The sequence below is a fragment of the Geotrypetes seraphini genome, chromosome 2, assembly GCF_902459505.1.
Source record: "Geotrypetes seraphini chromosome 2, aGeoSer1.1, whole genome shotgun sequence".
NCBI lineage: Eukaryota > Metazoa > Chordata > Amphibia > Gymnophiona > Dermophiidae > Geotrypetes > Geotrypetes seraphini.
This window is the reverse complement of record NC_047085.1, coordinates 526,624,536-526,639,342: the sequence shown is the minus strand read 5'-3', so window position 1 is coordinate 526,639,342 and position 14,807 is coordinate 526,624,536. Positions and strand designations below refer to the sequence as shown.

Genomic DNA, 14,807 nt, shown 5'->3' with positions numbered 1-14,807 from the left:
CAAAATGCAGCAATCCACCTCCTACACAGCCTCAACTACCACGATCCTATCTCCCCAGCCCTCAGCGAATAGCACTGGCTCCCAATTAACCAACGCTGCGCATTCAAGGCCCTGGTAATAGCGCATAAAAGAATTTACATCACCACCCCTGCCTACATAGTATCCAAGCTAACCCTGTACACCCCCACCCACCCCCTCCATGCAGAAATGGAGAAACACCTATGCATCCCCCCAGGAAAGTCCCTCCTGTCAGAAACCGCCCGCAAACGCTCCTACAGCCACTTCATCCCTCAACTCTGGAACCAACTTCCCCCCACAAATCAATTACAGAATTCATTGATGACCTGGAAAGCGGTCCTCTTCAACTAAAATTACAACTGTGATCTACCCCTTAAACCCCCCCCCTTCCTCCTCCTTCCTGAACCTCTACTTAAATTACTGTATAGTCCATTCTTAACTTGTACTTAAATTGCTGTATAATCCTCATACTTGAACTACTGTATAATCGCTGTACTGTCCAAATATACACCATTGTGAATGTTTGCTTGTAAGCCGTTCTGAGTTACCGGGAGGATGGGATAAAAATCGAAATAAATAAATAAACACGAGGTCAGTCAACAGTCCTGAAACAAACACAAAGATTTATTTCTCTAGTAAAAAGTGAAAATATAAAGACAGTTTGTCTTCCTCACAGGGCTTTCCAGTTCTTGAGGGGAGTAGAGGTTTTGGTCTCCTACTAGCTCCCTAAATGAGAATACATAGTAACATAGTAAATGACGACAGATAAAAACCCAAATGATCCATCCAGTATGCCCAACTCTATAAATTAATGATATCATTTTAAATTGTTCATTTTCTTAGATATTTCTGGGCCAGAAACCCAAAACTCTGCAGGACCACACAAAGCACAGAAGACCCGTTTCAGAATTTTGAGTTCACACCAGGTGAAGTTTACAGTGAACTGGCAAGACTCAAGGTGAACAAAGCCATGGGACCAGACAATTTGCACCCAAGAGTGCTCAGAGAATTGAGCGATGTCCTGGCGAAACCGTTGGCTGAGCTATTCAATCTCTCCCTAAGTAAGGGGAAAGTTCCCCTGGACTGGAAATTAGCTAATGTCGTTCCTCTGCATAAAAAGGGTTGCAGGGCAGAGGCTGCGAATTATAGACCGGTGAGTCTCACATCAATAGTGTGCAAACTCATGGAAACACTAATTAAAAGCAAATTGGACACGATCTTGAATGAAGGGAATCTTCGGGATCCCAGTCAGCATGGATTCACCAAGGGTAGGTCCTGCCAATCCAATCTCATCAGCTTCTTTGACTGGGTAACAAGAAAGTTGGACTTGGGAGAGTCTTTGGATGTCGTGTACTGGACTTCAGTAAAGCTTTTGACAGTGTCCCACACCACAGGCTGTTAAGCAGAATGGAATCGATGGGGTTAGGAGAGACACTAACTGCATGGGTCAATGATTGGCTGAGTGGCAGACTTCAGAGGGTGGTGGTTAATGGTACCCTCTCTAAAACATCGGAGGTGACCAGTGGAGTGCCGCAGGGCTCGGTCCTGGGTCCACTCCTTTTCAACATATTCATAGGGGATCTGACTCAAGGACTTCAAGGTAAAATAACACTATTCGCCGATGATGCCAAACTATGTAATATAGTAAGTGAATGCAGTTTACAGAATTATATGGCGCAGGACCTGCTTACATTGGAAAGTTGGTCCTCAACCTGGCAGCTAGGCTTCAATGCTAAGAAATGTAAGGTCATGCACCTCGGAAGCGGAAATCCATGCAGGACGTACTTCTTGAACGGAGAAACTTTAACTAGGACTTCAGCAGAACGAGCTTTAGGAGTAATCATCAGTGCAGACATGAAAACTGCCAATCAAGTGGAGAAGGCTTCATCTAAGGCAAGGCAAATATTGGGTTGTATCAATAGAAGTTTCGTCAGCCGAAAGCCTGAAGTCATAATGCCATTGTACAGGGCCATGGTGAGACCTCATCTGGAGTACTGTGTGCAATTCTGGAGGCCACATTACAGTAAAGATGTGCATAGAATTGAATCGGTTCAGCGGACGGCCACCAGGATGATCTTGGGGCTCAAGGGTCTCTCGTACAAAGAGAGACTGAACAAATTGCAGCTCTACACTCTCGAGGAACGTAGGGAGAGGGGAGACATGATCGAAACATTTAAGTACCTCACGGGACGTGTCTAAGTGAAAGATGATATTTTCTTTCTCAAGGGACCCTCAGCCACAAGAGGGCACCCGCTCAAACTCAGGGGCGGAAAATTTCATGGCGACACCAGAAAGTATTTCTTCACAGAGAGAGTGGTTGATCATTGGAACAAGCTTCTAGTGCAGGTGATCAAGGCAGACAGCGTGCCAGACTTTAAGAATAAATGGGATACCCAGTGGGATCCCTACGAGGGTCAAGATAAGGAAATTGGGTCATTAGGGCATAGACAGGGGGTGGGTAAGCAGAGTGGGCAGACTTGATGGGCTGGAGCCCTTTTCTGCCGTCATTTTCTATGTTTCTATGTGCTTAGGTTCTATCTACTGGAGTCTCCATCAAAGCTCACTCCAGCTTATCTAAACCATCCTAGCCCATCCTCAACTGAATGTCCATATACGGGACACAGACCGTGCGAGTCTGTCCAGTTCTGGCCTTAGTTCTTCAATATATACCATTAATTTCTGATTCTAGATCCTCTGTGTTCATCTCATGCTTTTTTGAACTCTGTCATCGTTTTCCTCTCCACCACCTCCCTTGGGATCGCATTCCAGGCATCGACCACCCTCTCCGTAAAGAAGTTTCAAGTTTATTGATTTTTGATATCCCGATCATAAAACAAATATCTGACCGGTTAACAATTTAAAAAAAAGAATTTAAAATAGGAGAGTAAGAACTAGTTATTGGTGTGTTGGAAAAATTAACGAAAACATATTAGACATATACTGACAAACATGACCGTGAGGAAAATTTGGGAAGGAAGGAAAAAGTTACATAATATTAGAGGAAATGAAATAGAGGGAAGGGATAGAACATGAAGGACAGGGGTGCAAGGTATAAATGATATGCGCAGAAATGAAAGAGATCTTTTGTGAAAAGGATGAGTAAGTAAGTGGATATAATAGATTAGGATTTATTAAAGGCATCCTTGAATAGGAAAGTTTTAAGATTAGTTTTAAGAAGAATTTCCTAACATTACTCTTGAGTCTACCACCCCTCAACCTCAGATTATGCCTTCTGGTTTTACCATTTTCCTATCTCTGGAGAAGATTTTGTTCTAAGTTAATACCTTTCAAGTATTTGAACATCTCCTTTCCTCTAGGGCTTCCAGTCTCTCCTCATACGTCTTTTGGCGCAAACCTCCTACCATTTTTGTTACTCTCCTCTGGACTGCTTCAACTCTTCTTATGTCCTTTGCCAGATACGGTCTCCAAAACTGAACACAATACTCCAAGCGGGGCCTCACCATCGACCTGTACAGGGGCATCAACACCTTCTTTCTTCTACTGGTCACGCCTCTCTCTATACAACCTAGTATCCTTCTGGCAACAGCCATCACCTTCTCACACTGTTTCTTCGCCTTTAGATCTTCAGACACTATCACCCCAAGGTCCCTCTCTCCATCCGTGCATATCAGCCTCTGCCCTCCCAGCATATACGACTCCTTCCGATTTCTAATCCCGAAATGCATTACTTTGCACTTCTTTGCATTGAATTTTAGTTGCCAGATATCAGACCATTCCTCTAACTTTTGTTGATCCTTTCTCATGTTTTCCACTCCCTCCTTAGTGTCTACTATGTTACAAATCTTGGCATCTTCTGCAAAGAGGCAAACCTTTCCTTCTAACCCTTCAGCAATGTTGTTCACAAACATATTGAACAGTATCGGTCCCAGCACCGATCCTTGAGGGACTCCACTACTCACCTTTCCTTTCTCTGAGTGAATTCCACCCTCTGGTGTCTCTGTCCAGCAACCAGTTTCTAATCCAGTCCACTTAGAATATGGCCTAGACTTTCTCTAGGCCTACTTTGCCAAACTTATCTTTAGATCCCTGGCAATCCTCTTTCTTGCAAGACTCAAGCTTAGCTTCATGTCTTGCTGGAAACCAGCTGCATACTTCTCATTGGGTCCTTACAATCAGTCCTGGAGGCTCCTTCTCTTCCCCCTGGGCATTACCTAGCTTGCCTCTGTTCTGGGGCTGAACCATGCCCTATCTGCTGAGCACTCTAGAGCAAGGCCTCTTAAGGTGACCCTGTGAGGGAGTGTGCTTGTGTAAGAGCAGCAGTTTCCTATATCCTCCATCCCAGTTTGTTAATCGCGTTTCCAATAACTGCCCAAAACAAGGTAGAATCAGAAGTACATTATAGAAAACATCATAACTTTATGGAGTTGCATAGGGATCAGGATGTGGGAGGCTGGAAAAGTTTTTGCGCCACTGGCTTTGCAGCCCGATAGAAACAGAGAAACTTAAGCTTAACTTTCAGTTCTTCAGAAGAGAGGCTGGAGGCCTTCCTAAATCCAGAACAAGTCAGGAGACACCTGATCTCGCCCTCATTTCAGCTTTTTCTGGTGCTCACTGCATTTACTCACTGTTTTTGCCTCCATCATCCCTGAGAAATTCTCCATGAATCTGCCACCTTGGACATCTTGCTCCAAAAGCTCCTTTTCGTTGAAAATGATTTGGTTTCTGCACACCCATTCATTGCAATATATCTGAGTAAAATGTTCTTCATCATCCTAAAGGGATTAGATTTAGTGGGTCTGAATCTGCATTACTGGCAATTCTTGAAGGATTTCTAAAACCATCCTGTCTCATGATCCAACGTTGCCTGCTCCCCACCTAACTGTATCTAATTGATCTTTCTCTTGTTTTACAGGGAACATAGTCGGACCTGGGATAGGAGAAGAGAAGCTTTCTGAGGAGCAACAATGCTGGAATACAAGCGGAAAAAGCAACGTGGATCCTCTGCAGCATTCCTGCATAGATCTCAGAAATCCAGGACAGATCTCTAATAAAGAAGTGAACAGAAAGTGCCAGAAAAAGCCTAGGGAACTCCAGGAATTCAAGTGCCCTGTGTGTGAGAAAACATTCAGCAAGAATTATGTGCTGAAGCAGCACCAAAAAGTGCATTTGAACTTAAGACCCTTCCTGTGCACCGAGTGTGGCAAAGGCTTCACCAAAAAATGTCATCTGATGAATCACCAGAAGATACACACTGGGGAGAGACCATACTCCTGTACTGAATGTGGGAAGAGGTTCATTTACAAGCGGCACTTAGTTGACCACCTAAGACGCCACACAGGGGTGCCCCAAGAAAAACCATATGCTTGTACTGAATGTTGGAAAAAGTTCTTTTACAAGCACCTATTGGCCGAGCATCAGAGGATCCACACGGGTGAGAGGCCATACTCCTGTACAGAATGTGGGAAAAGGTTCAGTTTCAAGCGGCACTTGCTCAGCCACCAAAGATTCCATATGGGGGAGCCCCAAGAAAGACCACATGCTTGTGCTGAATGTGGGAAAAAGTTCTCTCACAAGCGCCAATTGTGCGAGCATCAAAGGATCCACACAGGGGAGAGGCCATACTCTTGTACTGAATGTGAGAAAAAATTCTATCACAAGCAGCATTTGGTTGGACACCAGAGAATACACACAGGGGAAAAACTGTTTTCCTGTAGTTACTGTGGCTTGAAGTTCACTCATAAGGGGAATTATCAGACACACTATCGGCTTCACACCGGAGAGAGACCCTTCTCCTGTGCTGAATGTGAGAAAAGCTTCAACCGGAAAGCTGATCTCATCATTCATGACAGGATGCACCAGGGAGAGAAACCGTTTTTTTGTGACGAATGTGGCAAAAGCTTCCACGTGAATAAGGAACTTCGACAGCATCAGAAAATTCACACCAGTGAGAAAGTGTTTGAGTGCCCAGAATGTGGAAAGCCCTGTATTTATAAAGTGAATCATGGAACCCACGAGTGGGCCCATGTGGAAGAAAAAACATTTTTGTGTACTGAATGTGGAAAGAGTTATAGTGGAAAAAAGCTTGGCCATAGTGGAAAGAAACGAATTATATGTAGTGAATGTGGGAAAACCTTTTACTGTAGGAACTCCCTTATGAAGCACATGCTAATCCACTCTGGGGAGAGACCATTTAAATGTGGGATATGTGGGCAGACCTTCATCCAGAAGCCAAATCTGGACAGGCACATGAAAATCCACACTGGGGACGGGCCATACTTTTGTACAGTATGTGGAGGTGGCTTCCTGAAGACCTATAACCTTGTCCGGCACCAGAGGATCCATGAAAGCCTGAAACCAATGTCTGATCTCTCTGGAGATATAGATCCAGCAGATGGTCGAAAGAAACGGAGAAGGAGACGCAAGGACCCAAATGGGCAGGTAATGAAACCCATTAGGAAGGATCATACGTACAGCCGTCCACAGCCTCTTCTAATGCCTCAATTCACACTGGAAGGGTTACAGGAAGAGATGTCGGTGCCCAGGAATGAGAGACTAATAATGGCAGGTAAAGATAATGGTTGCACCCGCTGGATTGTTGTGTGAGCCTACAAGGTTTGATGAGCAGATGGGTTCCTAACAGGTTCTATGTAGAGAACGAGAAGGTCTCTGCGAAGAAGTGAACGACCAGTAGCTACTCAAAACAGGGATTGTTTTAAACAGGAAGAGAAGCCTCTTGACAGAGAATCACAGGAACAAATGAGCAAAGAATGCTGCAAAGAATAAAGAAATGAGCGTGACCATAGAGCAAAGACTGAGGATTTAACGCAGGGATCTGGTAGAGATGTGGTTTTTGTGCGTAGATCATGGAGGTGAGGCAGAGGTGTCCTGAACACCTGTAAGCCTTCAGGACAACAGCATGCGTGTGACGAACACAATAATGACCTACAGAGACGAGAAGCCACTAAAAAGTTAGTGGCAGCAAGAAGGATGGGGTGATGTCGTCTTCCATATCATCGCTTAGTCTGAAATCTAGGGGAAGGACTCACAATATGTGGCAGAAAAGGGATTCCCCCTGCAAAGATTTTAGGTTCCCTAGGTAGAGCGAGAAAATCCCTGAAATGAGGACCTTTTCCCCTCTTCCCAGTGGTTCGATCATTGCTGTTTTAAATTTGATTATTCTTGTGATAATAAAGTACCCACTGGCAGCTGACTGAGCTGTATTGGTTGCTTTTTCCTTTCAGTCTTTTTTGGAAAGATAAGCAAGAGGTGCCATGGTTGCATGTCAGACTAGTAGGCAGACATACCATGGTGCAAAAGCTTCTCCTCAGCACCACCACCGAGAAACACATATTCCGCCTGAGTTCCTTGTCCTGGAATGAGTTGGAGCTGGAGGACGTTCCAGATGTATTTCATGGTATGTGTGATAGCGTCAGGATTCCCAGTGTACAGTAGACTCCAGTAGTGGTGGTGGTGGAGAAGTGTGTGTGGGGATGGGGGGCAGCCATCAACCAGCTGAGTTGGTGGCACCACCATGCAGCTCATCTAGAAATGTATTCTCTGCCTTTCCGGGGAGTGGTTAGAGCATCTGACTTAGCAACCTGAGGTCATGAGCTCAATTCCCACCACATCTCCTTGTGACTCTGAGTAAGTCACTTAAAATCCATTTGGCGGCTCGATTGAGATTTACATTTACCCTTAGATGAGTCCCCAGCTGTGACATGTGTCCTGTGTTCAGTGGGAATGCCACTCCTTCATAGACAGATCATGTTTGGTGAGAAGTTTCTAGAATATATCTCATGACCTTGTTGATTTACTTCCATTTCCAGAAGCACAAGGCAGGTTTACTTACATTTAAAGGGTGGGTTGTTTAGTTGTTGGTTTTTTCTATATAAATGCAGTCATTTTGGGGGTTTTATAGAACATTTGGAAACACGAAGCTTTCATGCAAACATTTGATTTAGGGGGTAATTTTCAAAGGATTTTAGTAGCCTGCAGGTGTTTTTTTTTTTAGTTCTAATAGTTTTTTCAAAAATTTTTATAAATGTTACAGAAGTAAAATCATTCATTTAATAATAGTACAACAGGATAACAGAACAGAATAAGAATACAATTAGACAACTAACTCCCCCTTTTACAAAACTAGTGCGGTTTTTAGCGTCGGCCGTGGCTGTGACGCTCGTAGGTGGTTTTGTATAAAGGGGTGTAAATGTACAAATAAATCGATAGTACGGGAGGTTCACAAACAATAAAATCTTTGGAAAATGATGATGTGGTACAAAATTTTGAGAAAGGATTCCATATTCTTTGAAACGTATTTGTTGTATGTGATTTTCCGGCAGTCAAGTATTCCTATTTATAAGTTAACAAAGAAGAGTCTGGTAACTTTCCATTCAGCAATTATTACGATGTCTTGATCAGTCGAGAGTAACTCTGGAAGACGAAGAGAATGAAAACTTACGCTGCATAGCAGATGGCGGATTTGATAGGTAAAATTTGTGATATTTGCAGCCAGAAAAGACACCAGAGAAAAGGACATGTTGGAGAGGGCCAAAGCAACAATTTACCAAAGATCCGTCAAGCTCATTTGTATGGAAACTTATCTTTCACAGATTTCATATACTCTCCCATCAGTGGGTTTCTCTTAATTATAAACGGATTATTTATTTATTTTTAACATTAAGACCTAAGCGGATTACGATTTTCATAAATTACATTATCTTAAGGCACTTTTAAAAACTTCCCAAATGGGCTCACATTCTAGGCTAATATATTTATGTATCATATCCAGCAAAAATAAGAATAAAGAAAGAAAACCAGGAGGCAATGAAATTAAATAGAACTCCAAGGTAGAGAGAACGAGAGGGCACTCTCTGAAGTTAAAAGGGGAAAGATTCCGTACAAACGTAAGGAAGTTCTTTTTCACGCAGAGTGGTAGAAATTTGGAACGCTCTTATAGGGGAAAACACCCTCCAGGGATTCAAGACAAAGTTAGACAAGTTCCTGCTGAACCAGAACGTACGCAGGTAAGGCTGGACTCATTTAGAGCACTGGTCTTTGACCTAAGGGCTGCTGGGTATGATGGACCACTGGTCTGACTCCGCAGTGGCAAGTCTTATGTTCTTAAGACGTCCTGAATGGAACTTAGATGTTCTGACCTAGACCATATTTCAAAGCATCTAAGTGCTAAAAAAAGTACCCAAATTGGTCAGATGACCACTGGAGGGATTATGTTATGATCCATCCCTCCCCCCCCCCCACACACACATTTCCCTGGTTTATATTATTTATTTATTTTAAAAAATTTCTTCCCGGCTTAACACCTAAGCAGCTTACAATAGGAAACATACATATTCAGGGCATACTCGAACATCTTACAACATATACACCTTATTCACATTCCCATATAGTATATGCATTCCATCCTATTCTTCCATGGATAATAGTTAAAACCAGCAAATGCTAATAAAACTGTTCACCCTTAATAAACCGTAAAATATCATGTTATACAGAGCAAATAAAAGCGTTTTCTCTCTGCATAATCTGAAACACCTTGGCAAAGTGTTCCACAAATATGGACCAACCACCGAAAGGGCTGTCACTGGTTGTCACTGACTCCCTCCCACTCCCCAAAAATCTGAAAGAAAGAGTAGATACCTGTCTCTAGAACAGCAGTACCTGATATGGGGAAGCCTAGTAGAACTGCACAGAGGTGTCTTAAAAAGCCTGGAGGGTGGGCTAGTGAACCACAGAGAGGAGGACCCAGGCCCAGAAGCCACATTTATGGTGGAAAGTGTGAGCCCACCAAAACCCTACTATACTGCTGTCATAAGGGCTATTGGGGTGGGAGACAGGTGGGTATCGCACATAAGAACATAAGATTTGCCGCTGCTGGGTCAGACCAGAGGTCCATCACGCCCAGCGGTCTGCTCCCGCGGCGGCCCATCAGGTCTGTGACCTGTGAAGTGGTTCCTGACCATTTCTGTAACCTACCTCTCCATCTATCTGTAACCCTCAATCCCCTCATCCTTTAGGAACCTATCTAAACCTTCCTTGAAACCCTGTAGTGTGCTCTGGCCTATCACAACCTCCGGAAGCGCGTTCCATGTGTCCACCACCCTCTGGGTAAAAAAGAACTTCCTCGCATTTGTTCTAAACCTGTCCCCTCTCAATTTCTCCGAGTGACCCCTTGTACTTGTGGTTCCCCACAGTCTGAAGAATCTGTCCCTGTCCACCTTCTCTATGCCCCTCAGGATTTTGAAGGTTTCTAGCATGTCTCCTCTAAGTCTCCGCTTTTCCAGGAAGAACAGCCCCAGCATTTTCAACCTGTCAGCGTATGAAAAGTTTTCCATACCATTTACCAGTTTAATTGCTCTCCTCTGGACCCCCTCAAGTACTGCCATGTCCTTCTTGAGGTACGGCAACCAGTACTGGACACAGTACTCCAGATGTGGGCGCACCATTGCACGTGGTTCAACAAATTGCAAGCTCTTTATTGCAAGAGAAGGCCCAATCAATCCCACCGCGCTCTGGGCTCACCGAGGAACAATCGTTCTAAAGATATCATGGCCTGCTTCAGCAGTTATAAAACTAAAGCACGCATTCTACATGCTATTTGGAAAACAGACAATTTTGTGTGGGATACCTACCCAATTGAAATTACCAGGACCTACGATGATGCTCAGATTTGAAGCCTTTCACACAGCAATTGCAGGATCTGAACATCTGCACGGTTCGGCAAACTCAGGATATCTTCCCTCAGCAAGGGTCTCTTCCATTGCCGCAGCCACCGCGGTCTACTATCATGAACATGCATCCTCCACCTAGATGGCAATCCAGCCCTTCTATGGATCTTCCTTAGACCGGGACTCTGATTTGATGGGTGATAGTTTGTCACATTAGGCACAATAACATTGTTCCGATGTCGGTCTCTTTTGGTGACAAGTTTTCTTTCTGTCCTTTCCCCTTTTCTTTTTTCTTCCTTTCCTTTTTTTTCTACTCTTATACTGTCCTCTTAAGCCTGTGGGACAAGGATGGCCAACGTCTTCATGCTCCCAAGCTTCTGGTTTTGTCTCTGATGTTCAGTGAGACAACCAGAGGATTTTCTCATAGAAATTGGGGGGGTTGGGGTTTTGTAAGGATCCGCCTGACATATAGTGGAAGTCTTTTTGCCTTTGTACCTTTCTGGGCGTCATATAGTCAAGCTACCCTGACTATTTTCTTATGTGCTATTATTTTTATGGCAGTCTTAAAATGTGTGATACTCAATGCCAGAGGTTTGAACGGCTCTCTCAAGCGTCAGTTTCTCTTCTGGGACTTCATTAGATTATGATCTCAGGAAAAGCATTTGCTTTCGGCTCATATTGTAACCATAATAAGTTCCCTTATATTTTGCCTCCAGGTATTAATAGATTTCAGAGAAGGGATAACCAACAAGTGATCTAAGTGATTGAGCGAGAGTATAAGGCAGGGGTGCCCAACGCGTCGATCGCGATCGACCAGTAGCTCAGGAAGGCAACGTAAGTCAATCGCGGAGCCCATCCCGGGCTCTGTGATAGACTCGTGTTGCCGTCCTGATCTACGGGCCGATCAGCCTTCCTCTCCAGTGTTCTCCCTAGGGCCTTTTAGCTGGGCGGTTCGCCCAGCTGTCATCTGCCGCTGCTGAACATTAAAAAAAACCCCAAAAAACCGGCTTGGAGATTTCAGCCCGTAGTGAACTTATGCTCCGGGCTTTAACGTGTGCGTGCTGGCTTCTCTTCTCTTCCCTCCGAAACCGGAAGTTATGTCCGGGGGGGAGAAGGGAAGCCGGCACGCACATGTTGAGAGCCCTGAAGCAAGCATTCGCTACGGGCTAATGCGGGAGACAGGTTAGTGAAGCATTTGTTCTTCTTCCTGCCAGGTCCTGCCTACTTTCTGTTTCCGCAAAGGCAGGACCCGGCAGCATTTCCCCCAATAGGTTGATCACGATCTTGGGCTGATCAGCCTTCCTCTTCCTGACGGCAGAATTGATGTTGGGGAGAGGAATGCTGGTTGGCCGAAGCAGGGAGAGCTTGGGGCCTGTTATTGGTGGCGTTTGGGTCCTGGTCCCCGATGGCAATGGCAGTGGCAGTGGCTTGGGGGAGGGCAGGGAGAAAGAAAGAAAAAGGGCAGGCAGGGAGACAGAAGGAAAGAAGAGAAACAGGAAAAAAAGAAAGGGAGGCAGAGAGAAAGAAAGGGCAGGGAAGAGGAAGGAAAAGTTGGGGGAAGGAATGAGGTCTGGAGGAGAGGAAGCATACAGGCTAAAAGAAGGGAAGAAAGATTGTATGCACAGTCAGAAGTAGAAAGTGCAACCAGAGATTCATGAAATCACCAGACAAGGTAGGAAAAATGATTTTATTTTAAATTTAGTGATCAAAATGTGTCTGAATTTATATCTGCTGTCTATATTTTACACTAAAGTCCCCTTTTACTAAACCGCAATAGAGGTTTTTAGCACAGGGAGCCTATGAGTGTCGAGAGCAGCACTGGGCATTCAGCACAGCTCCCTGCGCTAAAAACTGCTATCGTGGTTTAGTAAAAAGTGATGGGGGTATATTTGTCTATTTTTGTATGGTTGTTACTGAGGTGATAGTGCTTAGAGTCATCTGCTTTGACCTCTTTGAAAAACCCTGGAATAGGAATGATGATTAACATTTTCTATGCATACAGTGTGCTTTGTGTTTTTTTTTTATTTTATTGTTGGTAGATCATTTTGACTTGGTCATTTAAAAAGTAGCTCGCAAGCCCAAAAAGTGTGGGCACCCCTGGTCTAAGGTATTAAGACATGCTCAATAAAAGCCAGGGTTTTATATAAAATTGACTTAAGAGTTAAAAGACAGATCTTATAGGTTATTCGGGAGCCAATGAGATTTCTCAAGAAGTGGGGTAATGTGATCGAATTTTTTGCTTTCCATATAAGTTTGATTGAAGCATTTTGAATGATGAAAAATGCAGGAGAAAATAATACAACAGAAGACGATCTACTAGAATGGCTGGAAGAAGACGAGGGTGATCCTAGTTATCAAATTATGTCGAACCAAAAAATGAAAGATGACAAGAGTGATGAAGAACATAAAAAGAACATAAGGACATAAGAATTGCCATCGTGCCCAGCAATCTGCTCCCGCAGTGGCCCTTAGGTCAAAGACCAGTGCCCTAACTGAGTCTAGGAACTTGTCTAACTTTGTCTTGAATCCCTGGAGGGTGTCTTCCCCTATGACAGACCCCAGAAGAGCGTTCCAGTTTTCTACCACTCTCTGGGTGAAGAAGAATGTCCTTATGTTCGTACGAAATCTATCCCCTTTCAATTTTAGAGAGTGCCCTCTCATTCTCCTTACCTTGGAGAGGGTGAACAACCTGTCCTTATCTATTAAGTCTATTCCCTTCATTATCAATCATGTCCCCTCTCAGTCTCCTCTTTTCAAGGGAGAAGAGGCCCAGTTTCTCTAATCTCTCACTGTATGGCAACTCCTCCAGCCCCTTAACCATTTTAGTCGCTCTTCTCCGGACCCTTTTGAGTAGTACGGTGTTCTTCTTTAAGTATGGTGACCAGTGCTGGATGCAGTATTATAGGTGGGGGCGTACAATAGCCCGGTACAGTGGCATGATGACCTTCTCAGATCTGTTCGTGATCCTCTTCTTAATCATTCCTAGCATTCTGTTCGCCCTTTTCGCCGCCGCTGCACATTGCACAGATGGCTTAATTGGTTTGTCGACCAGTACTCCCAAGTCCCTTTCCTGAGGGGGGTCTCTCCAAGTATTGCACCAGACATTCTGTATTTGTGAATAAGATTGTTGTTACTGACATGCATCACCTTACACTTATCCACGTTAAACCTCATTTGCCATGTCACGACCCATTTCTCGAGCATGTTTATGTCACATTGCAGGTCTTCGCAATCCTTCTGTGTCCTCACTACTAGGAATAACTTCATATCGTCTGCAAATTTAATCACCTCGCTCGTCATACCAATTTCCAGGTCGTTTATAAATATGTTGAAGAGCACGGGACCAAGCACCGAACCCTAAGGCACTCAACTCATGACGCTTTTCCAGTCCGAGTATTGTCCTTTTACCCCCACTCTCTGTTTCCTATCCGCCAACCAGTTTTTAATCCACATGAGTATTTCACCCTCAATTCCATGGCTCGCAATTTTTCGAAGTAGTTCATGTGGTAGCAGAAATCCGTGCAGAGCTTACACCTTGAATGGTGAGACCTTAGCTAGAGAACGAGACTTGGGAGTGATCATCAGCGCAGACATGAAAACTGCTGATCATGTGGTGAAGGCTTCATCTAAGGCAAGACAGTTGTTAGGTTGCATCCGCAGGAGTTTCGTCAGCCGGAAGCCTGAAGTCATAATGCCATTATACAGAACCATGGTGAGACCTCATTTGGAATACTCTGTGCAATTCTGGAGGCCACACTACCAAAAAGATGTGCTGAGAGTAGAGTCGGTGCAACGGATGGCCACCAGGATGGTCTTGGGGCTCAAGGATCTATCGTATGAGGAAAGGATGAAAAATTTGCGGCTGTACTCGCTCGAGGAACGTAGGGAGAGGGGAGACATGATCGAGACGTTTAAGTATATTACCGGCCGTATCGAGATGGAAGAAGAGATTCTCTTTCTCAAAAGACCCTCAGCCACAAGAGGGCATCCGCTCAAACTCAGGGGCGGGAAATTTCATGGCGACACCAGGAAATATTTCTTCACCGAGAGAGTGGTTGATCCTTGGAACGAGCTCCCGGTGCAGATGATCGAGGCAAACAGCGTGCAAGAATTTAAGAGCAAATGGGATGCCCATGTGGGATCCCT

General features: G+C 44.4%; 2 protein-coding genes across 4 annotated transcripts in view; one reads left to right on the top strand and one right to left on the bottom strand.

Moving 5' to 3' along the window:
* LOC117354768 (zinc finger protein OZF-like) overlaps positions 1-14,807 on the bottom strand; it is a 265,018-nt gene that overhangs the window by 99,417 nt on the left and 150,794 nt on the right. The window lies entirely within an intron of this gene.
* The window catches only part of LOC117354760 (zinc finger protein 436-like), a 44,218-nt gene that overhangs the window by 3,610 nt on the left and 25,801 nt on the right, over positions 1-14,807 (top strand). The window contains exon 4 of one of the 3 annotated variants that reach the window (XM_033932700.1): positions 4,892-7,189. The exons of 1 other annotated variant lie outside the window; for it this stretch is intronic. In XM_033932700.1, coding sequence (XP_033788591.1) covers positions 4,892-6,582 — 1,691 coding nt within the window. In that variant the 3' untranslated portion in view covers positions 6,583-7,189. Of the gene's footprint in view, positions 1-4,891; positions 7,394-14,807 lie in introns of those variants that run through there. One more of the 3 variants, XM_033932702.1, reaches the window with a different exon arrangement.